This window comes from Sciurus carolinensis, chromosome 12 (genome assembly GCF_902686445.1).
Source record: "Sciurus carolinensis chromosome 12, mSciCar1.2, whole genome shotgun sequence".
Lineage (NCBI taxonomy): Eukaryota > Metazoa > Chordata > Mammalia > Rodentia > Sciuridae > Sciurus > Sciurus carolinensis.
Window position 1 is genome coordinate 27,911,015 of NC_062224.1, and position 27,415 is coordinate 27,938,429.

At 34.9% G+C, this 27,415-nt stretch overlaps 1 protein-coding gene across 1 annotated transcript in view; it reads left to right on the top strand.

Moving 5' to 3' along the window:
* St8sia6 (ST8 alpha-N-acetyl-neuraminide alpha-2,8-sialyltransferase 6) overlaps positions 1-10,071 on the top strand; it is a 112,574-nt gene extending 102,503 nt beyond the window's left edge. Inside the window, exons 6-9 of the mRNA XM_047519898.1 lie at positions 1,714-1,858; positions 5,487-5,599; positions 8,204-8,296; positions 9,606-10,071. Coding sequence (XP_047375854.1) covers positions 1,714-1,858; positions 5,487-5,599; positions 8,204-8,296; positions 9,606-10,071 — 817 coding nt within the window. The remainder of the gene's footprint in view (positions 1-1,713; positions 1,859-5,486; positions 5,600-8,203; positions 8,297-9,605) is intronic.
* Positions 10,072-27,415: the final 17,344 nt, after the last annotated feature.

Genomic DNA, 27,415 nt, shown 5'->3' on the forward strand with positions numbered 1-27,415 from the left:
ATTAAGAAGAATAAACTACAACGAATCCCACTATTATGTATAATTGTAATGAACCAATACAAAATATGGGTGAAAAGAAGCATAGACATTTTGTGAAATAAGTTTACTGATAATGTGAAGCACTGTTGAAAACCTTGACCTTGGGGTGCAAATAATACCACCTTGACTTTCATACCCTGAGAATTATCAGAATTCAGAAAGAGTGAATTCAGAATGAACGTGTCAAATTAGAGCATTGTATTTTTTCAAAAGGACAAAATTCAGTAGGAACACATACAATAGTATGCCCTGCAGGACCAAGAACCAGTAATGAAAGTGTGCAGTGGGGAAGGACCAATTATAATCAATGTCACTGAAGTCAGCTCTTGAAGAAGACCTACTGTCTTTTCTCCCCTGGTGGGATCCAACTTGCATACATATTTTTAAGTAATATGGAGTAATAAGTCAAGGTTTAAAGAGGAACAAGGTGACTAAGATTATGGAAAACTATTCTTATTAGGAAAATCTGAGAGAAGAGGAAATTCTGTCAACTCTTCCAAGACTGAAAGGTCAATCAAATGTTTGATTACTGTCTTCAATTCCATGGTGTTCCTATGAGAAGACTATGAAAAACTAACAGAGAAAAGGAATTTGAGATAAGAAGGGGTTTAGTTTTGCAAGTGGAAAAATCCCCAGACTTTGAGGTTGATTAAACCCTGAAATAATTATCAAGAGATGCTTTGGAATCTATGTCCCTGAAGAATTGCAAAATTAGACAAAATATAAATCCTGAGCAATTTGACAGTCACCTGCTACAGGCTGAGGGCTAACTCAGATGATCCTTGAAAGCACTTTGCTGGATCTGCATTCTAAAAATAATGTTTGATTTTACAGTATGATTTTGAAATTTAGCTTGATACTAATTAACATTTTCTGGGCTTTCTCTTAGGAATAATAACTTTAGATTCACTTCACTTAAAAATCACCATATTTAATAGCTTTTCTTTACCTTGGCTGTGTCTCCTAATAACTGAATATTGTTTCAGTAATGGTAATACTGTCCTTAACTTAGTTTCTGTGTTTTTATAATTATTGTAAAATTATTATATAGTCATCCCCCTTTATCCTCAGGGGACACATCACAAAATCCCCGGTGGGTGACTCAAAACTCTCTATATACTGTGTTTTTCTTATGCATACACACCTAAGATAAAGGTTAATTTTAAATTAGGAACAGTAAGAGATTAATAATGATAACTAATAATAAAAAGAACTATTATAACAATATCCTATAATGAAAGTTATTTGAATATGGTCCCTCTACTTTGAAAGAGTAAAGACAAATATTAACATTCTTGGATTGCAGTTGACATGGGGCAACTGAAACTGTGGATAAAGGGTAATGCTCTCATATATTCTCTCATTTTTCTTTTTAATGTTATAATAATGTCATTACAAGGAAGTTTTTATATTTACAACTGTTATTCTCATGAGTATTTTATGTTGGTGAGAAGGTCCCTACCTGGGTCTGTTTCATCATGCTCCGCCATTTTTACCCTGTCTTCACCACCCTACCGTCCAGAGCTAGTTGGAATTCAATGATGTGAATTGAATGGCTTGACCACCTTTGGAAAGTCAGTGTGGCTAACTTCTCTCTTGCCTTCTCCATTGTGATCTCTATTTTTGGTTTCCTAGTCTTGTTCCTCAGCTCACTTTCATTCTTACCCATTGCAGAGCAAAACTTGCTTCCTGTTGTGATGCTATTCAAAACTTCGTGGTTTCTCGAAATAACACTCCTGTTGGAACCAACATGAGCTATGAGGTGGAAAGTAAAAAAGTGATCCCGATCAGAGAGAATATTTTTCAGATGCTTCCTGCGGTGAGTAAAGATTTGTTGTGGATAAATTTTCTCTCACTTCAAATTGTAACTTACAGTAATGAATGAACGGATGAATGATGAAAATACTACCATTTTCTGTTATGTTGTATAAAATATGTATAGCGGGACAATTTTAAGTGGCTTTTTTTTTTAATGGTGCTGGGGATTGAACCAGGGGCTTTACACATTCTAGACAAGTGTCCCACCACTGAGCTGCATCCCCACCCACAAGAAAGGCAATTTTGAATATGGTGTGGCTGTAAAGGGTAGAACATTTGTCATTTCTATCTGAAATGATAAGTTAGTCCTTGAATCTTCTGTCTCTCAATGAGATGAGGCATTTGGACTTTCTTCATTCTAGTTACTGAGGTTTGTGCAGATAACTTTTTTTTTTTTTTTTAACTAAAATAAGGTGCTTCCAGTTTTCAGTTTTGATGACTAAATCAACTCCTTCACAAAGAAACTTTAGGTTTATGTGATTTATCTTTGGGAAGTAAATATGTAAGAATTTGTGGAGAATAAACATGCATTCATAATGCAGGGATTATTGTCTGCTCTGTGTATTTCAAGCTCCTAAAACATTCCCCACTACATATATTTGTTAAGTAAACAAATCAGTAACAATATGATTTACTACTGCTGGACACAACGTGGAAAAACTTATCACTAAATACAAATTCAAATTTGGGGAAATTTTTGTCATGAAGAAGATCCGGTTGCATATAAACGTATACTCTCAGGCATCTTCTCTCAATCCATTTAAAAGCCATAAGGCCAAGTGGATATGGTCCAAAAAGGAAACACAGTTTGCCAACTGTGGGATGTTAGAGTCTTATAATTAAATTCCTTTCTGTTGGACTTCTGACTTCTTTCAACTAATTTGAAAAAGCTGCTCATGTAAATGGCTTTGATTTTTTTTTTTGGTATGACAATTCAGAGGAAGGATAATTTGTTGAGAATGAATGAAAGACACACAGAAAATGATAGAGGAAAAAAATGCCACAAGTTTTGTGGAAAAGAAGGGGGACAAAAACTAACTCAGGAAGAAAATAGTTGGCAGTAGAGAAAATTTTTATGAAGACAAAGTATGGTCTTTTGAAATGAACAAAATGATTGTGGTTTATGGTATGTAATTGTTCCTCAGTAAAGTTTATTTAAGAAGAAAACTCGTAAAGCATTCTTATGATACATTGAAATGACCAATAATTGAAGAATTAATAACAAAAGAATATTTCTGTCCCTTTTATGGGAAGGCCTTGGGCATTCTCTTACCTGTGCAGTTTCTGCTGGTGTTTATCTTGCTTTCAGCTGACCAGCAAGAAGCAGAAAATGTTGGCATCTTGAAAGAAATAGCATACGGTTGATAATTCTGTATGTGATGAACAATTGCATCCATTCTCCCAGTTTGAACTGAGGGGGGAAATGAAATTCTAGAACCAATTCAGTGACGATTGCAAAGCTCATCACTCCCTTGTTATTTCAACTTTCTTCTTCCTTGGACAGGGCTCATAGTGCAGTTGACCACTTTCCCACCTTGCTGCCCACCTGCCCACCCTATTCTACTCTGCCCTTCCGCACCCACAGCCCGCTAGAATGGCTGGTCACACTGCAGATCACAATGAGTGCTTTTGATTAAATGGTGTGAAGTCACTTTCTCCAAAAACTTTGCCAAGTTACTTGAAAAGGAAAACAACAAAGTTGATTTTCAACCAGAGTGGGCAATGAGCAGGCTGTGGAGCCATGAAAGTTTGCATTTTCTTAGGAGGTTTATTTTAGGGTTTGTAATTTATTTTATCTCCTACTGAACGTGAGATCCCAAAGCATCTGGATGTTTCCCCCCAGTTGACCAAGAAACCCTAGAACACAGTCATTATTTTGAGTGCTTAATTTGAGATATGTTTCCCTCAGTAATCTTTTCTATTGTACCATAAAGAGCATATTTGCATTTTTGTGTTCTACCCTATCTATAAAATTGAGAATTTATGGTAGTACCACTGAGTGAACACTGTCTGAAGACATCCTGAGCTAGAAGTTCAGTGACATGAAGTAGCCTGAGGTATCAGGGAACCATTCATTTAAGAGGCAGGAACTATGGCAGGCATTGCAGATATGAAGAGGTAAGAAACTGCACTAGAAGTTTCTTTGGAGCAGACTGCCTGTGTTCACATAGAGTGCTGTGCCTCTCTGTAACTGTTGCTTAAATCCGTACCTCCGTTTTCCCATCTGTGAAGTGCTCGAGAGATGGTTGTGTGGATTAAATGGGCTCATAAGTTATGCACTTGGAACTTGGAACAATGCCTTCCATGCAGTAAGCTCAATATGACTGTTAAATTTTACAGACAAATGTACAAAGAGAGAAGTACTGGATCAAAATTCTCTTGGCTGTTTGGGTAACTCCCAGATGCAGCATCAGGAGCAGGTGGCAGTCAGTGGCTCAGGGCTCTGCTGGCACTCTGGGCTGCCCAGAACCACATCAGCCCTGGGCTGTGGACAGTGGTGTTGGTGAAATGGCTTTGGGGAGGGGTTTGCCTTTGATTGTATAGACTTTGCCATTTTCAGTGGTTTCAATACCAACACCATGGCCGATTTCGAGATACCAATAGTTTAACTGGCAACTCATGGAGTTCTTGAATATTGCTCAGTTGGCTCCTGCAATCTGAACGAGGCAGCTCCAGCACACTGCTGGGACTGCCCTGGGGAAACAAAAGTATGTATTCACTGTGTACATCGTGCAAGGCTAGATATGGAGGCAAAGATGAAGGGAAATGAAAGGCTAGGGAACACCCTCTCTGCCTTTGAGGACTTACATTCTAATATTAGAGACAAAGTAGGAGGACCAGGACATCATCACTGTGGGGTATGAGGCTAGTACCCTTGCTGCAGGCTTCAAGTACACATTATTACTTTAAGGGACTGACCAGAAAAGGAAAAATACACTGTTGAATTGAAAAGTTATATTTCATACTGTGGAGGACCTCGGGAAAATGGGAAACCTTGTGATATAAGTGAGGTGGGTTCTGGGAGGAAATGAAAAATACTCAGGCCTCTGAAATTGATTTGAAGTATGTCAGCCCAGAGTTGGTAGGTCCCCCCTGAAAGCCCCTGGAAGGTCATTTGCAGAACCAGCAAGCATAAATCTAAACCATTACTGAGCCTGAAGCTCTATTTAAGATGCACAGGAAGCTATTGCTAAATTACCTATTAATTTTATGCCTTAGAATAAAAGACTTAACACTACTTTCTAACTTCTTTATTTTTTCCTTTTTTGTGTGAAAATATCTGTTTGTTGGAAAGATATGAAATTTTGCCACTCCATTCTATTACTTATGTGATGTAAGATATATTTTGTATGCAAATATACTTTGCTTTGTACTTTTTTATTGTATATTTTATTGTATATTTTATTGTGTATCATGTGGTGTATTTTCCTCTTAAGAGACATCAAACAGGTTTATGTAACGATGTTTTATTAGAAGCCATAATAAGTTGATCAGTGTGCTATGCTTTTTTTCCCCTTGTTCTTCTGCTTATCACATATGAAAAGTTAAGTTCTTGGAATTAAGCTGATGGTGTTTGTAGTTCTTAAACAAATGTTATTTCATGCCAGTTTTCTACTCTTTCCTTCTAGTCCCAGCCTTTCGTGGATTACCCTTATAACCAGTGTGCAGTGGTTGGAAATGGGGGAATTCTAAATAACTCTCTCTGTGGAGCTGAAATAGATAAATTCGACTTTGTTTTTAGGTAAGACTTCTTAATAGTTTCTTGGAAACCAAAGATCCGTTGGGTAAAGCGGGTAATGTAAATATACCCTGTATCAATTTTGACTTTTATGTATGCCAAAGTCCACAGGTTACCCAAGTAGCTTTTCTGAACTGTTATGTGGCTCATGAGGTCCTCAGAAGGTTCATACCAGGAAGATGAAAACATGCGATCTTCATCTACTGTTAGAAATCATAGGGAAAGAGGGTTTGGGATTACATACTGGAGAAATCATAGGGAAAGAGGGTTTGAGATTACAGGACTTATTAAGGCCTTCACTATTTAAATGGATACTATTGCTCCCTGGGAGGGACTCCAGGGAGCAACATTTCCCACTCTCACCTGAACTTGAAGACCTTTCTTACAGAGCATGTCAAAGAAATTTTGTTCTCCAGTAATACTAAGCAAAATACTGATCTTGACATTTTAAGTCATGCAACATCATTGTTTAATTTTTCATCTTGAAATTAAAAACTATTTTTTTGCAGGTGCCCTCAGTTCTGGTTTAAAATCATTTTTATCTTAGTACTAGCTAGTTTACAAAAATAGAAACAAAAATGGTTTCTATGTGTGCCTCATACTAATAAGCCATACTACAAAGCATTTCCACTCAGAATATGACAGAAGGGTGATTCATCCATCTGAGGATGGATTTCAATTGAAATTCACCTTTTTAAAGAGTTGGTAGGAACCTGTTTCTTTCAGTTTTAGGAGTATTGATTTTCTATATCAGAGGTCTTTTGATCCCTTATGATTTAACATTACCCCTTTTACAAATTGAAAACAAGATCACAATTTTCAATAAATAGCTCCTCCTCACTTGAATCTCATTTTAAATTTTATGCTGAAAGTAATGACAGACCAACAATTATTGAATGTATTCTTCATGGTCAATGTTAAGATGGCCAGTATCTGAATGGTTTAGCCATTTCATTCAAATTCCCGGTGTGGAAAAAGCCATAATAACTTCTTGCAATAGACTTTTTATAGACTTAAAATTCCCCAAACATCTGTGTTGAATATTATGCCTAAACATTAATTTTACTTTATAGTAAGTATGGGAAATACAAGTTTTGGTTTAAAACCTAAACCAACAAAACAGTCTCAACAGCTATTTCATTCATAATGCTAAAATGAATGCCTTTGTTTCTAGATTTTACTTTTGCTGATGCCAGGTGTTTTTCTGAATATAGAGTTCCTTTTGAAGTCTGCCAAACTGAATGGCAAAATGAGGGTTAGATGTCATTAGAATTTATTTAATTTTTTAAGATAGTACTTATTTTGCTTATGCATGTTGATAGTTTATAAAACAATTTGGAAGCTGCTTATTTTTTCTCCATTTAAAAAATTGAGCTACAACTTAAGTGTGTAAGGAACAAAAACAGTCAATAACTATACTAGTCCTATACTATGACCATGCTACTACTGTGACTATGTGTATATATGGTATATAATATGTATATTTCTCTAGAAGTTTCTTGTGGTACTATCTTGGAAATCATTTTTGGTTCTTCAAAGGAATGGGACTGTGGTTTATTACAGGAGGCCCACTAAGAAGGTCATTTCTGTGACCTCCTATCTATAATTGATATTTACTTCCCTAAGGCGCCATATTTATTTTCTGTTGTACCTTTTTTATCACAGAGGAAAATGCTTGTTTCATTTTTCCCCGTGTTTTATGTGGCATGGAACAGAACATTTCAGCCTCAGTCACATTATTTTATGTCATCCTTAAACAGCCTTCCTTAGGAAGCACTTGGTGCTCCCTTTTTGTGCTTAGCTTTAAAGAGATGAGCCACTTGAAATTTCAAATATATTTAGGGAGCCATAACCATCTTTTGAAATATACTCAAAATTAGAATTCTTCATTTGCTTTTCAATGTAAAAACAAATTAGTACTCAAAGGAAGATGAGAAAAATCAGTATGATATCATCACTATAAGAACATTGTTTTTATTTATTAATGCCATAATTTGGGCAAAATTATCCATATGGGAATTGGGAGATTTTGATGTTTTTATGTAGTCTTTGTTTCTGACAGATGCTATAACCTTGATTGCAGCACCTCGATTTTTTTTTAAATCTGTAAATTAGTTATCACACCACTGTGAGAATATAATCAATATAAGTGATGATTTTAATAAAAGGATTAAAGTCTCTTTGAAAGGTAGGTAAGGTGTAATTGTCATTTCTGGTTTCGATGCTTATAAAATTTACTGAAAATATTGAAAGCACTTATCAAATTTGCCTATTTTATATAATATTGAAAAGTCAGCTGTGAGTTCAGTACTTATTAAATAGTTTTAAATGGAAATCAAATGAATTCTGAGGTTCTCTTTTAACAGCAATGGTTTTCTCTGACATAAGAATATGTAACATAGGTTTGGATATATATATGTATATACTTGTTTCTTACAAATTATATATATATATATATATATATATATATATTTTTTTTTTTTTTTTTTTGGTGCTGGGGATTGAACCCAGGGCCTTGTGCTTGCAAGGCAAGCACTCTACCGACTGAGCTATCTCTTCAGCCCCTACAAATTATATTTTGAAAATAATTCTTCTTCCATATTTCAGGTGTAACCTTCCTCCAACCAACGGAAATGTTAGTAAAGATGTTGGCAGTAAAACAAATCTTGTGACTGTGAATCCCAGTATCATAATGCTAAAGTAAGTATTTCCAAGTTACATAACTGTTCAAGAATACTTTTTCATTGTTTAACATGTTTCTCAGTCTAAGTGCTAATCTCTTTGCTAAGGATGACTTGCAATACAGCCGGAATGGCTTTGGGGGAAAATAGAAAAGAATAAATTAGCAAATTTTGACATCCTACAGAGGTTGTGGTTCATCAGAGGTATGACTCAGTTGTGCTCCTAAATGTCATAAGCTAGATGTTTCTGATCAAACGAGAACTTATTTATCTCTTCATCCTTTTCAACACTAGTGAAGTTAATTTCTTCCCTTTTCTTTCAGAGTGTTGGCATTACTCTTTTATCTTCATAGCAGTTTCTTGATAAAACTTGTTGTATTTAGAAATTTCAGGGTAAGCCCTAGGACGGCCTGGCAAAATACAGTTTTCATATTGAATAGTTTATTTTGACAAAATAATTCCTGTGTTTCATATCTGCAGTCTAGCTGCTACAAAATGTTGATTGGATCATAAAAATCCCAAACATAGGTTTTACTCCATTGTTTTCATCAAAAGTGACTGATTATCGTTATTAATAGACTATTCTCTTCCAAACAGTTGCAGAATCTCTTGAGAGAAAACTATATTGTACCTGCCCTCCAAAAGCTTACTTTATAAATACTCAAAAATTGTGCTCACTGGAACACTTACTAAGCTATTCTTTTTTTTTTTTTTTTTTTTTTCGGTGCTGGGGATTGAACCCAGGGCCTTATGCTTGCGAGGCAGGCACTCTACCAACTGAGCTATATCCCCAGCCCCATATTCTTTAAATTATATATAATAGTGATAGCACAAGGCATGCAGAAAATTTTTAACCTAATCTAAATGTCTACCTATATTTGCACATATGCACTTCAGGTTTTCTAAAGGAAATTTCTATTTTATAATTAAATATGTACAATAAGTGCACAAATCACAAATGTATAGCTCAATAAATTTTTCAAATGCTTGAAGAAACACTTGGTTATACCTTTGGAAGATGTTAAAGCATCCAAAAGCAATGTTAGAAAAATATTACTGAGGAGGAAAATTAAATAATACAAGAAATATCTGTCCAATAAGGGGATGGCTCAGTAAGAAAGTAGAACTTGAAAACCTAGATATTCCAAGGGAGATATAACCCTTAATATTTTCATGATGCTTGCATGATTTTTCTGAATTCATAGTTCATCTCTTTTATACTTAGAGTATTAATGGTTCCAGTTTTTGACTAGAGGCCTCATGTTAACAAAACTGTTACTCTGATTATTTTTACTTTGACAACTGTGATTTTTTTAAAAATTTGGCAGATACCAGAACTTAAAGGAGAAGAAAGCCCAATTTCTGCAGGATGTTGCAACCTACGGAGACACATTCCTTCTTCTGCCAGCATTTTCCTACAGAGCCAACACTGGCCCCTCCTTTAAGGTGTACCACACACTCAAAGAGTCTAAAGCAAGACAAAAGGTTCTCTTTTTCCATCCCAAGTACCTGAAACAGCTTGCCCGTTTCTGGAGAACTAAAGGTGTGGATGCATACCGCTTGTCCACCGGCTTGATGATTGCAAGTGTTGCTGTGGAAATGTGTGAAAACGTGAAGCTGTATGGGTTTTGGCCCTTCTCTAAGACAGTGGGGAACATACCTGTCAGCCATCACTACTATGACAACAAGTTGCCTAAGCGTGGTTTCCATAAGATGCCCAAAGAATATAACCAGTTTCTCCACCTTCACATGAAAGGAATCATTAAACTACAATTTGGCAAATGTGAAACATAGCTCAAACAAAGTTTCTTAAAATGAGAATAATTCTTGTGTAATGCAGTAGGTGAGTAACTGTTTCCAAATGCTAAAGGAGGCTGATATCCAGCACCCTAGGAAGATCTCCAAAAACTTGGATTGACCAAAGCTCCCCAGATAACTTTGCAACCTCCACAAGTCATTCAAACATTCCAATCTTAAATGTCCCTCCCTATAAAGTGGGGGTCATGATATGTGGCTCAGACCTGTGAATTGGGTGAATTTGTGAAAATTCTTGGCAGGGCGAATTGGTGTGAGGGAGGGATTCTATGACTATTTCCTTGTTCATATTTACAACACATTTCCACCCTCACCAGACTGATGATGAAAGGTATGCTTTCTTGGAGGCCCTTTCTGAAAAGAATAGTTGAATTGCCAGTATCCATTGGGTTTCTGACCCCCACAGGCTTCTCTTATTTAATAACATCCTTCCCTTTTTTCTTTCTGTCTTCAAGTGTGCATACAAGAAAATTATGTAATTAAGCAAGAAATTATTCATTAATCAGGAATGAAATTCTTTTCTTTGAATGGCCATCCATGTACCTGCTTATGATTAAATTCACCTGGGATATTACTGGCACTGAGGTGTTGGTTGGATTTGGGCCATTTCTTTTCCTCCTTTATCTACATGTTTAATCACTGTTTATGATTTTATATTAATATCTGGCTTCACTCTTATGCCTTTTTCTCTTCCACTGACATGATCTATTTCAAGGATATGAATAGTTACAATACCCAGTCTTTCTCACTTGTCTGTGGGGTCATTCATTTGATTTAATTTTAAGAAAGTATTAAATAGCTATTTTATGCCAGACCCTATTCCAGTCTCTGTGGAAGGGGTATAAAGATGTCTTCCCCTAGCAGGAGGAAACAGATGTGTGTATCAACTGATCAGATACAATAGATGTTATAATGTCAACAGTTGTAAGTGCTAGAAGGATCATAGTCAGTAACAATTAAATCTATTTAAATAGAATCTATATCAGAGATGAGTTGATTTCAGAATTTAATCTAAAAATGACTAAGCTTTTACCAAATGAAGAAGATTCTAGGTAAAGGGAATATGATAAGATGAGACTATTTGAATGTAGATTATAGTTTTTGACCCCCTCCCCCAAAAATGCCAAATGAGGAAGAGGCACAGTGCATGAGGGTGGTGGCTTGGGCCCACATCTCTAAAATGGAAATAAATCAGACCTGACCAGTTTCATAGGAAGGCATAACAATGACAACTCCCAAAACTTTAATGCTCACATGGAAAGATGTATGCCTACATGAGAAATGAAGCTAATGGTTTTAGGCATCGATAAAAAATAAAGCTTAAGTGGATATTGCCTATTTGCATTTTTATACCACTCTTCCCATTTTGAGGATGCCTGCTAAGCTAAGTCATCCCTACATCCACTGAATATGTTATTTGGCTTACTAAGGAATCACAAGCGTACACTCCTACAAGAAGACTGGAAATAGACCAGGTCAGAATGCCAAAATAATTATAAATATAATCTATGAATTATTATCTGAGCCAGATTGTTTTGTTAAATGTCCACTTTTAAGAACACTGTGCTATAAATTGTTAATTTTGATACATACATCTTTATACTTGACAGTTTATGTTATTTTGAATTCATATTTTCATTTGTCCCTCTATAGTAAATGAAATTTGTTACCTTTATAAATTGACCAAAATTTCATATATAAATATTTTTCAAAAGGAAAATGCTAATCGTTATATAAATTCTAATTTATTTATTTTTCCTTTTGTGGTAAATGTGTGGATTTTTTCTTTTATTCCTAATGTATTTAATTAGTTTTAAGTAACCTGTTAGTGGCATCAGTAATGTTCCAGTCATGCTACTAGTAATGGATTATTAAGAATAAATCAGAACACAATACTATTTTACAGTTAATAAAATGTTTTTCTCAAAATATTTTATGGCAAGTAGAAACAAACTATTTTTGATGATATTGGAAATACATGATTGCTGAGTAAAAAGAATATACTGAAGTTATTAAATATGCAATGTGGAATCTTTACATATTATTTAATAAAAAATTACATATGATTTGGACATGTAGTGCCTACTTAAGTTCTTCCTATATAACATGCTATTTTAACTTAAGAAATTTTCTCTAGAATGTCAAAATGGAATCTCCAATGGCACTGATATGGAGTTCAGAAATAGGCAAAATATTATGAGATCAAGGAATATAATGATAACCAGTCCCACATCTCAGCAAAAGTTCATTACGAAATAAAAGTAGGTTTTTTTTTTTTTTCTTTTTTTGGTGGAGAGAATGTAGATCTTTCCCCATTCATACATCAGAAATTTATTTCTTTTTTAACTTTTTTCTTCTGTCCTAAAAGCATGTTTGAAATTTTACCACTTTGCCTGGATCACATTAGACAAACATCCTTAAGTCAAAAAGACATCTGGAGATATCTTGAGACTTAGTGGTAGTTAATCTACAAGTCTACAAGATGGAGTTCATAGGGTTTTGTTTTGTTCTGATCTCAGTGAAAAGCTCGCAGTAATTCACCATTACAGAATCAAAACAACTGTGACTTGTTTTACAATTCATGTAACTGATATGTGCTACATGGTAAAATTCATGTTCTAGTATTTTGTGTGCTGTGTTATTATATACCAACTATATATGCCACAACATATGCATTCTTATTTCTTTCCCAAATAGGCAGTTGTGATTTCAACACTGCTCAGTAATTGGCCATTATTTAAAGCTTAGTCAGTATACACACACACACACACACACACACACACACACATATGTGTTGTGGAGAACTAAGAAGGGGGGAAGTTACATGTGCCTCATTCACATCATAACGTCATAACGTTTCCTTCCTGGTAGAGCATGTGTTCCATTCTAATGTGCCAATGATGTCCTTTGGTTCCCGAATAGAACATTATATAGACCTTTCTAAAATATGACAAAACATAAATTTTGGCAAAATAGCATATCAGCTATGTAAATTGTAAAACAAGTTGCGGTTCTTTCTGTTCCATAATGATATATCATTACAAGTTTTCCACCAGGATCAAGACACAAAGAAAAACTAGAAACTCCTGCTTGTAGACTTGTAGATTAATTGCCACCTGACTGTAACACTCAAGAAATCTCTGTGAGTAACAAGCATTGCTTAAGTGTTGTTAAGTGGATTAGATTTGATCTGCTCTTAAAGTTCAAGTACATCCTTAGCATCACTGGACAATGTAACAATACAACAAGATTTCAAAATAACTTCCGGTCAAACCCAAGGGTAAGAAGAAATACTCATTTAAGTACATAGTGCTATTTGGTCTCAAAAAAGCACTCTATGAACAATCGCAAAATTTTTGCACAGTGAAGAAGTCCTTGAAACCTCAGGTATATTTTCTGCTGAAAAAAAGGCAAAGATAGATCTTGACTTTCATGGAGGAAAATTGCCTTCTGCATGTAAATTCCAACCCAGTAAACCCATGTGCTCTCAGCCAGGTAGACAAGGGCATTTGTTTTAAGGATTTGTATGCATAGAATATTGAATTAAGCCATAAGTCAGAAGTATTTTTGCCTAGATTTTTCCTTACTTACAGAAAATTTGCCAGTTAGTATAGCATGACAAGTATCTTAAACCATTCCACAAATTCTAGCAGGCTTTAGGAAAGTCAGAAAACTTTGTGAATAACAGGCCCACTAACCTCCTAAATAGCTATTGCTAAAGTATACTTTTGATGTGATGTATTATGTAATCATGATACAACATTTTATTTGTGTAACATTACATGGAAACTATTATGCTACTAAACATTGAAGGTGTTGCAAGAAAGTAATACATCTGATGCACTTAACCTATTAGGATTATTTCTTTCTTTATACTTGATTCAAAAAATTTGTTTGGAACCACTAGGTGTGTTTAAGGTTTCTTATTTGCATGTGACTTCAGAAGGCTGATTCCTTAGTTAGCTGTGTCAGTGTTCTGAGGGTGGCTGGGCAGGAGGATTTCTCTTAACCCTCATTATTCTGGGTGATTACCCTTCCAGGAGCCTTGTTCTCTCACAAAAGTAATGTGAGTGATATTCGATAAAGAGGTACCACTTACATGATGGAGATAGAACAAATTTTATTTTCCTCTATTAGTTTATGCTTTTGCTTTTTCATCCACCTTTAATCTATCTGGAGTCCAACTTTCTGCAATGCAGGCATTTATTTTTTCTATATAATGAGATGATGTCTCAATACCAACTGCTAAAGCAGTTTGTTCTATCTCCATGCATGAAATCTAGGTGAGGAAATGTTTTTCTGAAATAAAATTTTTAAAAAATTTAAAGAACGAGGCTAAGAAATGATACCTATGTCTATAATAAAATGAAAGATTTCTAGTCAGTAAACAACACCTTAAAGCTTACAGGCTGGTGACAGACTGGAATAGCTTTTACAATGCATAAAATTAATGACATTAACAGACATTTCCTGGTACTTCAAAAAGTAAAAGACATGAACCCAATATAAAAATGAGCAAGAGGTAAGACTGTAATTTACAAAGGGAAAACTGAGAAGCTAATAAGAATAGAAAGTGATGCTCACATTTAATAGTAATCTGAGAAATGCAAATTAAGGTGAGATACTATATTTGTTGTATTGGCAAAAATTAGTAACATCATTAATTTCAAGTGCTTGTGGAAGACTAAACTGGTTCAACCCTTATTGGGAAGAAATCTGGATGTACTAAATAATGTTAATTCTGTCTGTCCTACAGTCCAGCACTCTCATTTTGAGATATATGTGTGAGAAAACTTCTTGTGACAAGTTCTAAGATATTTATTTCATTCTTTGTGGTAAGTAGGCAGTTGGACACAAAGGTGTCCATCTCTTAGGAAATGGATGAGTCACGTTTGGTGGACACACAATGTGGGAAATAATAACAGCAGTTAGAAACAACTTACTGGATATACACAGATAAACAAGAAGAGATCCTTAACATTTAGCATAAAGAGAAAAATAAGAGTGATAGCACAATGTCATTTAATTACATTAAAGCATATACATGAATACATACATACCCATTCAAGGGCACATATCAAATACAAGGGTGCCCGTTGGATAGAGGAATGGGAGTAGGTTTAAGAATAATATAATATATATGTTATCATATGTAATACAAGCCATTGACACATTCTGATCCTCATGTAGAATTATTCTCACTACCACATGAATGAACAGAAGTTGACACTCAACTTATGTAAGCTATGTAAGTCATGTAAGTGACTTACATAAGGTTGCATCATAAGAGAAGAGTTAGTATTTGAACTCATATCTGATGCTAAAGCCAATATTTTTCCAGTATGTAATGATAAAGTACAATATTTGTATATAACTGACATATAATCAACTGCTCATATTCAAAGTGTACTATCTGGAAAGTTTTGACTTGCATAATATCCATGATCTACAATCAAGACAATGTGTGTATCCATCATTTCCAAATGTTTCCTTGTGCTACTTTGTAATCAATTGTTCCTTCTTGTTCCTTCCTATCCATTCCCAAGAAATCCCTGATCTACTTTTCTAGTTTACATTTTTACTCTACGGGACTGTTTACATTTTTTAGAATTTTCTATAAATGAAATTATACTATGTACCTTCATTTTTCATCTTACTCTTTCACTCCATATAATAATGAGATTCATTCATGTTGTTTATGGATCAATAGTTCATTTCTTTATTTGCTGAGTAAAATTCGTTATATGAATGTACCTCGATTTGTTTATCCATTCATTTTTTTATGTACATTTTAATTGTCTCCAGTTTTTGGCTATTATAAATAAAGTTATCATGAACATTTGTGTACAAGTCTTTGCGTGAATATGTATTTTCATTTCCTTGGGGCAAATAACTAGGATTGGAATGGCTTGGTCATATGGTCAGTGTGTAGCTAACATTTAAAAAAATGACCAAACTTTTCCAAAGTAGTTGTAGCATTTCATGTACCTATGAGAAGTATATGGCAGTTGCAATTGTCCAATATCCTTGACAATATTTGGTACAACCTATTTTTCTTTGGTCTAGCATCTTACAGAATGCCTTCAAGAAATTTTTTTAATTTTTTAATTTTAATTTTAATTTTTTGGCACTGGGGATTAAACCCAGAAGTACTTAACCACTGAGCCACATCTCTGGCCTTTTTTACTTTTTATTTTGAGACAGGACCTCAATAAATTGCTGCAGTTACCTTGAACTTGTGATCCAAGCCACTGGGATTATAGGTGTGTGCCACTGTGTCCAGTGACTGTCAATCATTTTAATTTTAGACATTCTAATGAATATATATTATTGTATCTCATTGTTATTTTAATGTGCATTTCCCTTATGATTATATTTCTGTGTGTTTATTTGCCTTCCATAGATCTTCTTTGGTGAAGGGTCTGTTAAAATGTTTTGGCCATTTTTAATTGGATTCTCTTTTGAAAATTGAATTTTAAGAAATCTTTATCAATTCTAGAGATGTCTTTTATCAGATGTAGTTTTTCAACTGTATTCTCCCCATCTGTGATTTGCATTTTCATTTTCCTAATAGTGTCTTTTGAATAGCAATTTTTAAAAATTTTACTGGTCTAATTTATTGATTTTTAAAAATTTTATAGTTTGTGCCTTTAGTGACAAGTTCAAGAAATCTTTGTCAAATCCAGGATCACTAAGTTTAATGTTTTTGCCTCCTGGGTTTATAATTTAGCTCTAACATTTAGTTCCAGGTGTGATTTTAGTTGTTTTGTGTGTGCGTGTGTGTGTGTTTGGGTGTAAGGTAAGGGTCAAAGTTATTACTTTGCATACATCTATCCAATTGTTACAGTAGAATTTTTTGAAGAGATTTTTCCCCCATTGAATTGCTTGGCACCTATGTTGAAAATTGATTTATATTTGGGCTTATTTGTAGACTCTGCTTGGTTCTATTGATTTGTCTATTTCTATGCCAGTATATCATTTTGATTACTGTAGCTTTGAAACAAGTATTGAAAAAAGAGAGTATTCCAATCTTATTCTTTTTCAAAGTTGTGTGTGCGTGCGTGTGTGTTGTTTTTGTTATTTCTGGAGGAGTTTGTAAAATAAGTATGGTATTTTTCCCCTTACATGTTTGGCAAAATTAATCAGTGAAGTCATCTGACCTACAATTTTTCATGAGAAGTCTTTAATTTGAGCAATTTCCTTAATAAATATCTACTTCTTCTTGAGTAAGATTTGTGCCCTTCCAAGGATTTACTCTCTTCATCCAAGTTGTAGGGTTGCCACAAAGTCGTTCACAACATTTCCTTTTCCTTTGATTTAATGGACGTCTGTGATCCACCCCACGCCTGGTTTCTTGTTCCTTGTTTGTTTTTTTCTTGTCTCAGTATTGTGTCTCACACTGGTCCTTTGTGTCCTTCCCCTGGCTAGAGGTTTATCAATTTTACTGATCACCTCCTGAAACCAGTTTTTGAGTCTCCAGTTAGATCTCCCACATATATTATGCCCTTTTTCCTCTTTTCTTTCAGATTCACTTGCTTATATTTTTATAGCTGTTTTATCACTGACATTTAGTACTATATTTTACTCCAAAATGTTTTAGCTGTTTTTCACAAATTTTGGTATGTCATTTGTTCATTTCCATTCACTTCAAAATACTTTTCAACTTTTCAACAAAATAAAAAAATATTTATTTTGATTCATTGTACACAAATGGGGTACAACTTGTTTCTCTGGTTGCACACGAAGTAGAGTCACACCACTTGTGTAATCATACATGTACATAGGGTAATGATGTTTGTCTCATTCTGTTAATTTTCCTTCCCCTCACTCCCTCCCCACCCCTCTTTTTCCTCTATACAATCCATCTTTCCTCCATTCTTGCCTCCCTCCCACCCCCTGTTATGTATCATCTTCTGCTTTTCAGAGAGATCATTCGTTTTTGGGGGGGATTGACTTATCTCACTTAGCATGATATTCTCCAACTGCATCCATTTACCTGCAAATGCCATAATTTTATTCTACTTTATGGCTGAGTAATATTCCATCATGTGTATATATCCAACTGCCTTTTGATATCATCTTTGTACAATGTGTTATTTAGAAGGCTGTGTCTACAAATTTCTGAAATTTTCCAGATATATTACTGTGGATCACTTGAACAGTTTTAGTGTGGTCAGTGAACATGCTTTTTATAAGTTGAATTCATTGAAAATTTTTATTATTGCTTTATAGTTAAACATAGTAGTTGGATTCATCCCAACAAACAGACAAGCATGAAATTCAATTTTAGTTCATGATATGCCCCCTCGACCCCTCCAACCTCCTTTTCCTCTCCCATTCTCCTTCCTGTAGTTTACTAGAGTGCCTTTCTCTTGTCTATCTATACTTGATTGGTTCTTTCTACCTATGCATAAAGGTGACTTTCTCAGTCATATGTTTATATATGAACTTGACATGATTTTTTAAAGAATTCATTCTGTATTGCCTCCCCTTGCCCATCCCTTCACTCTGCTTCTTGATCTTCTTCTACATTGCTGATTCCCCTTTTCTTTGTTTTACTCTAGCTTCCACATATGAGAGAAAACATTCAACCTTTGATTTCTTGAGTTTTTCTTATTTCACTTGGAATGATATTCTCCATTTCCATCCATTTACTGGCAAATGTCATAATTTCATTCTTTTTTTATGGTTGCATAGATCTCCATTGTATATATAGACCACAATTTCTTAATCCATTCATCTATTGATGGGGCATCTGGGTTTATCCCATTATTTAGCTATTGTGAACTGTGCTGCTATAAACATTGAGGTGGGCTGTATCACTGTAGTATTCAAATCTTTTGGGAAAATACCAAGAAGTGGGTTAACTGAGTCATATGGTGGTTCCATCCCTTGAGTTTTGAGGAATCTCCACACTGCTTTCCAGAGTGTTTGTGCTAATCTGGAGTCCCACCAACAACATATAAGTATACCTTTCCCCCACAACCTCACCAGCATTTATTGTTTGTATTCTTGATCATGGCTATTCTGTCTGGAGTGAGATGAAATCTTAGTGTAGTTTTGATATGCATTTCCCTGATTGCTAGAGATGTTGAGCTTTTTTTTTTTTCATATATTTGTTGGCCATTTGTGTTTCTTCTTCTGAGAAGTTTCTGTTTATACTTATGCTTATTTATTGATTGGGTTATTTGGGGTTTTTGGATATTCAGTTTTTTGAGTTCTTTGTATATTCTGAATATTAATCCCCTTTCAGAAGAGTAGCTGGCCACAATTTCCTCCCATTCTGTAGGCTCTCTCTTCACTCTCTTAACCATTTCCTTTGCCATGCAGAAACTTTTTAGTTTGACGGCATCCCATTTATTGATTCTTGGTTTTCTTTCTTACTCTTTGCTGTTTTGAAGTTAGTATTGGCATCCATATTATGGAGTGTTGACCTTATATTTTCTTCAAATAGTTGTAAAGTTTCTGGTCTAATTCCCAAGTCTTTGATCCATTTTGATTTGAGTTTTGTGCAGGGTGAGAAAGAGGGGTCTAATTTCATTTTTCTACATATAGCTATAAGTTTGCCCAGGACCATTTGTTAAAAAAGGCTGTCTTTTCTCCAAAATATATTTTTGGCATCTTTGTCAAATATCAGTGAGCTGCAGGTATTTGTGTTTGTCTCTGTGTCTTCTATTCTGTTCCATTGGTTTTCATGTCTATTTTGATGCCAATACCATTCTATTTTTGTTACTATGACTCTGTCATAAATTTCAGATCGGATATTTTGATGCCTTCTGCTTCAACTTTCTTACTTAGTATTGCTTTGGCTATTCTGGGTCTCTTATTCTTCCAAATAAATTTAAGAATTATTTTTTTTCTAATTCCGTGAATAATGTCATTGGTATTTTCATGAGAATCGCATTGAATCTATATATTGCCTTTGGTAGTAAAGCATTTTGACAAAATTAATTTTTCCAATCCAAGAACATGAGATTTTTTTTCCATTTTCTAATGTCTTCTTTGGTGTTCTATAATTTTCATTGTAGAGCTCTTTGACCTCTTTGGGTAGATTAATTCTCAAGTAATTTTTCTGAAGTTATTATGAATGGGATGGCATTTCTGATTTCTTCCTTAGCTGAATCACTGTTGGAGTAGAGGAAAGATGTTGATCTATGGGTATTGATCTTGTGTCCGGCTGCTTTGCTAAATTCATTTATAAGCACTGCAAGTCTTCAGGTGGAGTTTTTTGGGTCTTCTAGAAATAGGAGCATATTGTTGGCAAACAGATAGTTTGACTTCTTCAATTTATATCCTGTTGATTTCATGTCCCATTGCTCTTGCTAATGTTTCAAGGACTATATTGAATAGGAATGGTGAGAGTAGACATCCTGGTCTTATTGATGATTTTAAAGGAAATGCTAATAGTTTTTCTCCATTTAGTAAGATATTGGCTTTGGGATTTTCATAAATGGTCTTTATGATGTTGAGGTAAGTTCCTTGGATGCCTAGCTTCACCAGGGTTTTTAACATGAATGGGTGCTGAATTTTATCAAAGGTCTTTTCTTCATCTATTGAAAGATCATGTGATTTTTATCCTTAATTCTGTTTAAGTTGTGAGTTACATTTATTGATTTCCATATGCTGAGCCAACTTTGTATCCCTGGAATGGAACCCAATTGGTCATGGTGTATTATTTTTTATGTGTTTTTTGAATGTGGTTTACTAATATTTTATTAAGGATTTTTGCATTTGTGTTTGTCAGGGATATTGGTCTGTAGTTTTCTTTCCTTGACACGTCTTTGTCTGGTTTTGATGTCAGGGTTATATTGGCTTCGTAGAATGTATTTGGGAGTCTTCTCTCCCTTTCAATTTCATGGAAAATTTGGGAAAGACTCCTGTTAGTTCTTCTGTAAAGATCTGGTAGAAGTCAGCTGAGAATCCATCTGGTACTAGTCTTTTCTTTTTTGGATGACTTTTAATTGCTGTTTCCATTTCATCACTTGATATCGGCCTGATTAGTTTTTCTGTATCTTCCTGATTCAATTTGAGTAGGTCATATGTTTCTAGAAATTTGTCAATGTCTTCCATATTTTCCAGCTTAATGAAGTAAAAATTTTCAAAACATGTTCTAATAATCCTCTGGATTTCATAAGGATCTGTGGTGATGTCCTTTTTCATCTTTGATCTTGTTGATTTGGGTCTTTGATCTTTTGGTTAGTTTGGTTAAGAGTTTGTCTATCTTACTTATCATTTCAAAGAACCAACTCTTTGTTTCATTGATCCTGTGTATTGCTTTCTTGTTCTCAATTTTATTCATTTCAACTCTGATCTTACTTGTTTTCTGTCCTGTACTGGTTTTGGAGTTAGATTATTCATTTTTCTCTAAGGTCGGGAGGTGAATCATAAACTTATTTATTTGGGACCTAACTTTTTAATGTAGGCACTCATTGCTATAAATTATCCTCTTAGAATAATTTTCATACTCTCCCAGAGATTTTGGTACATTGTATCTCTGCTCTCATCCATTTCTAAGAATCTCTTAATTCTTCTTTGGTCCATTTTTCATTTAAGAGAGTATTGTTCAATCTCCATGTGTATATGTAATTCTGTTATTTTTCTTGCTATTGATTTCTAGCTTTATTCCATTATGATTTGTTAGGATACATAGGGATATATATATATATATATATATATATATTTTTTTTTTTTTTTTTTTTTTTTTTTTAATTTGCTAACATTTGCTTTGTGGTCTAGAATATGATCTATTTTGGAAAAAGTTTCACCTGTAGCTGAAAAGAAGGTAAATTCAGCTGTTTTGGGATGGAATATTCTGCACATGTCTGTTAGGTCCATTTGATTTATAGTGTTATTTAAGTTGGAGATATCTTTATTGATTTTATGTTTTGATTACCTATGATCTTATGACCTGTGATACGTGTGTGATGAAATCACCCAGTATTATTGTGTTGAGGTCTATGTGGGGTTTAATGTCATGGAGTTGCTGTTGTTGTTTGTTACGTAATTGGGTGTGTTGACAATGGGCCCTAAATGTTTACTAATGTTATATCTTCTTGTTGGATTGTTCCCTTTACTAAGGTGTGAACTTCTTTGTCTCTTCTGATTAATTTTTTGCTTGAACTCTGCTTTGTTAGATATGAGAATAGCTACTCCTGTTTGTTTTCATGGTCTGTATGCGTGGAATATTTTTTGCTATCCTTTTACCTTCAACTGGTAGATGTCTTTGTCTTTAAGATGAGTCTCTTTTCAACAGCATGTAGTTGGATCATGTTTCTTGATATATTTGCTAATCCCTGTCTTTTAATTGGGAAGTTGAGATCATTAACATTCTGTGTTAGTATGGATATGTGTTTAGGGTTTCCTGACATTTTGGGTTTTTGCTATATTTTATTCTGACTTGATTTTCATTTAGTGTGTTATTTTCCTAACTGAATGTCCTCTGTTTGTGAGCTTTGGGAATTGTTTTTTAGTTCCTCTGTGTGCAGTTTAACTTTGAGTATTCTTTATAGTGCTGGTTTATCATTCATGAATTCTTTTAGTATACTCTTTTTTATTAAATTTTATTTGTTCTAATTAGTTATACATGACAGTAGAATGCACTTATGCAGTTTTATAGATCATACAAAAATGGAGTATAATTTCTCATTTTTCAAATTGTACATGTTGTAGGATCACATTGGTCATGCAGTCATATATGTACATGAGGTAATAATGTCTGTTTCACTACTCGTGCCATGGAAAGTTTTTATTTCCCCTCAAATTTGAAACTGAACTTTACTGGGTATAGTAACCTTGGCTGGAAGTTGTTTTCTTTTAGAGCTTGGAATATCTCATTCTAGGTCCTTGTTGATTTTAAGGTCTGAACTGAGAAATCAGAAGTGAGCCTTATTAGTTTGCCTCTAAATGTGACCTGATGTTTCTCTCTTGCAACTTTTAATATTCTTTCCTTATTTTCTGTGTTAGGCATTTGGATTATGATATGTCTTGGTGAGCTTCTCATTTGAATAGGTCTATCTGGAGTTTGTAAACTTCCTATATATGGATATGTGTCTCATTTTTAATATGGGAAAAGTTTTCTGTAACTATCTCATTGAAAATATTCTTTATGCATTTAGTTTGTATTTCCATGTTCTCTTCTATCCCAATGATTCTTAGATTTGGTCTTTTAATATTGTCCCAGAATTCTTATATATTTTGATCCTGTTCTATAATTTTACCCCTTTATTGTGTTCTGTGTACTCAAGATCATGTACCTGTCTTCAGTGCTGGAAGTTCTGTCTTCAAGGGCTAAGGTTCTAATGAGGTTCTATTTTCTACACATTCTAATCTTGAAGTGATGACTTCAAGTGAATTTTTAATTCAGCTGATTTTGTCTTTCATTTCTAGGAGTTTCGCTTTATTTCCTTTCACCATTTCTATTCCTTTAGTAAAGTGATCTTTCATCTCCTGTCATTGCTCTCCAAATTCCTTCCTTAGATCTTCTTTTAGTTCATTGAACATTTAAATAATCAGTCTTTCTCTGTGATTTCTTTCACCTCGCTATCAGTGGGATCGTTTGTTGGAGGATGGTGGATTTTGGGGGGAGACTCATATGCCTGTTTCCTCTTGTTTTCAGAGGTCTCGGACTTACATATCAATTGAGGTGGATTCCCCTACCTCTTTTTAAATGCATGTTGTTTTGTGTGTAATTATATTATTTGTTCTGGTACTTGGTGTTGATAAATGAGTAGATGTCAAGGTGTGGGACCTGAAGTCCTCCTGATTGTTTCTTCTTGGGTCTCTTTTGTTTGTTTGGGCTTTTGTCTCCTCACTTCTTTATGTTGGAGTAATGTCAGGGCTCAGGTAGAGTAAACTGTGTGTGAAGTGAGATTTACCCTTGCTTGGTTGAGATGTATTTCTAAGCTATAGGATCTCTACTCTGTGATCTTCAAGTTTCCCAATCTCTTTCCAACTCTTCCTGGAAGGGTGAACCAGGAGTGGCACTAATGACAGCAAGAAATGTACAGCTTTATGTTAAATGTCTATTTTCTAGTTCGATGTCTGTAATACTATTTCCTTCCTACATAGAAATGGTGGGATCGGCATTACACAGTACCAACAATTTTTAAAAAATGAAGTGGATCAGGAATTCAACAATAGGTGTCTCCTGTGTTTTCCAGTATATTAATGATCACCTCAACACGAACAGGGTGGGAATTACATAGTCTAATGATTTTTTTTGTTTTCTGTTCTTTTTAGTAATGCATAGCTGGAGATTGATTTATGTGTGGAGCAAAATGTGCTATCTTTTGGTTGGGTTTAGTTCAGCATCAAAGTCTCTATCCTGTGAACTTTTACTGTCCCTGTAGGTTCACAGCATCTCACAGAATGGGGCGGAAATAAACAATAGCAACAACCATTGCAAACAACACACAGTCCTAAAGTACATACCCAATTTCTACTATGACATCTTCAATATTAATTACCACGAAGAAATGGTAATGGTGGGTTCAACAATTGTTAACAATAAAAAATTTAAAAACTAAAAAAAATTTTAAAATATTAAAAACCCATGAACTAGATCTGACTTTAAAGCAGATGTCAACTATATCATCCACAGCAGTAATGATTGTAACAGCATTATTGGTGGGGCAGGAGTTTTATAAGCCAATTAGTTCTAAAAGATGGTAAAAATAGTTAATTAAAGGAAAAGAAAAAGTGTTAGGAATTTAGAAAAGAGTTCACAGTTTCAAAATGTGAACAGAGAGAATGCAAAGAGATGTAGCAGATGATGTTTATACAGGAGGGAAAAAAGTAGAAGGAGCAAAGTATTGGGAGAGAGGGAAAGAGAACAATAGAATTTGCACATTAGCAGAAGACAAGAAGAGAAACATGAGAAATAAACAAATAAAAATAATACAAAACCAATCCAAAATACACAATCCAAAAATTCCAAACCCTCAAAAGACCAGGCAAGGAAAAAATAACTACATTTTAAAAATGCTAAATATGAGGTGGGGGAAGAAACAAGTGTATGTACATGTGTCCCTGAACTAATCAGCACAGCAAGAATTCACACACAAACACACACACAGAGGAAATAAAATTCAAAAGTTCTTAATAAACAACGAAAGACTCATGAAAACTAGCTCCATGAAGGTTTTCAAAATAGTTGATCAGATTAGGTGGTCACTGTCTATGCCCTTTCTTTCTATCTTTTCTCAAGTGAACTACTGATAGAGCAAGGGGGTGGGTGTTGTTAACCCCTTCATTTCTGTGTTGCTCTCTGAGCTGCCAGTTGGAGTGTCCTAAGATTGAAACTATTATAAGACTCAGCTTCCTTTCTCACAATATGAGGGGGAATAGATTGAAGTACTGTCAGTTGGAGTTTTGTCCATTCACACCAAATTGGTGCATTCCCAGAGTAAAATTTATGCCAAGTTCTGTGGGAGGAGTTCCAGTAGGTGGGGCTGAGGTCAAATCAGGCCTCAGGGACTTTGTTGGTGATGTCTGCTTTGGAGAGATTAGATTGGCCAATCCTGAGGGCTTGATAACAGTCTATCTCTGAAGTGGTCTGGTTCTCAAGAGACTCCCAAGAAATCCTCCACGCACTGCTACCCAGGAGCACAGCCCTCCTAGGCTTAGTCCCTGAGTGTATTCAGCCCCACCCACTCAGAGTGCTGGCCCACGTCAGCTGGTCACATGAACCACCAGACACAAAGGAGAAGTGAGTCCACCTCCCCTTAACCCTTCCAGCTTGAATCCCCCTGGTTTCAGTTCACTCAACACCTGTTTCATTCACATTCTACCAGGCCCAGGCTTGGTCACTGCCAGCATTCTGTGGCAGTGTTTGTTCTGATCTCCCATTTCCCTCAGCCACTGCTGAGATGCACTCACCCCAAGAAGCTCCTACCTCAGTAATCCACAGCCAGCTGAGAAACAGAGAGTGTTTTTCTTTTTTTCAAACTAGTGCACATTGCAGCCTCTAGATCAGTTAAGCTTAGGCAAATTTTTTTTTTGGTGGTCGTGGGGTACCAGGGATGGAAATCAGGGGTACTCAACCACTAAGCCACATCCCCAGCCCTATTTTGTATTTTCTTTAGAGACAGAGTCTCACTGAGTTACTTAGCGCCTTACTTTTGCTGAGGCTGGCTTTGAACTCTTGATTCTCCTATCTCAGTCTCCCAAGCTGCTTGGAATGGCATGTACCACTGTGCCCAGCTAGGCAAATTTTTTGATCTTGAATTTTTCTATGTTTTTCTTCCATCTGTGATAAATCAGTGCAGCAGCTTTTTGGTGCCAATGTGGCCACTGGGTTGGCTCCTATGTATTATTTCTTTTTTGTTTATTGTACCCACATTTCTGAGTCGTAAGCCACTTTGAATATCCAATATTGAATATTAATGAAATCCACCCACCTCACTGAGAAACTGTACAACTGCTGCTTTGTTCTTGAGCCACAGCTCTGCTTGGATGCAATTTTCCTCTCCTCTGCCATCTTCTGTCTCTCTCCATTTAAATTTTTCGAAACTTTTTTATATGGTCTTTCTCCAAAAGAATGCCTATTCTGCTATTGTTGGGTAGAATAGCCTACAAATGACAATTAGGTTAGATTGGATACCTAGTAGTTCAAGTTTTCTATGTCTTTTCTAATTTTCCATATACTTATTTAATCAATTATATAGAGAAGAGTATTAGATCTTCAACTATGACTGTAGAGCTATTAATTCTTGCAGTCCTATCAGTTTTTTCTTCATACTTCAGGTACTGTTAGTAGATGCATGCATGTTTAGGATTGCAGTACCCTCTTGATCACAGGCCCCATTATCAATCTGAAGTGACCCTTTTTATCCCTAGTAATATTCCTTTTTTCTGAATCTACTTTGTCTAATTTTATTGCAGCCATGCTAACTTTTTTTATATTAGTGTTTGCGTCTTTCTTTCCCCATTATTTTACTTTTGTTATTTGTTTCTTTATATTTAATGTGGTTATCTTATAAAGAGCATGTAGTTGGATTTTGCTTTTTTATACCATCTGAAAATCTGCCTTTTATTTGGTGTGTTTATACCATTCGTACCTAATACCATACATGTTATTTCCATATGTCTTATCACCCCCACAAAACACTGTTATTGTTTTTTTTGCTTAAACTGTTATCTTTTAAAATATTTTTTTAAAAACTGTATTTGCCCACATACATACCATTTTCAGTGCTCTGCATATTTCTATCTAGATTTTCATTGGCATTTCTCTGAAGGACTTCCCTTACCATTTCCTTCAGTGCTAGATGCTGGTGAGGAATTACCATTTTGAGTTTACACTATAAATTTTTATTGTATTCTA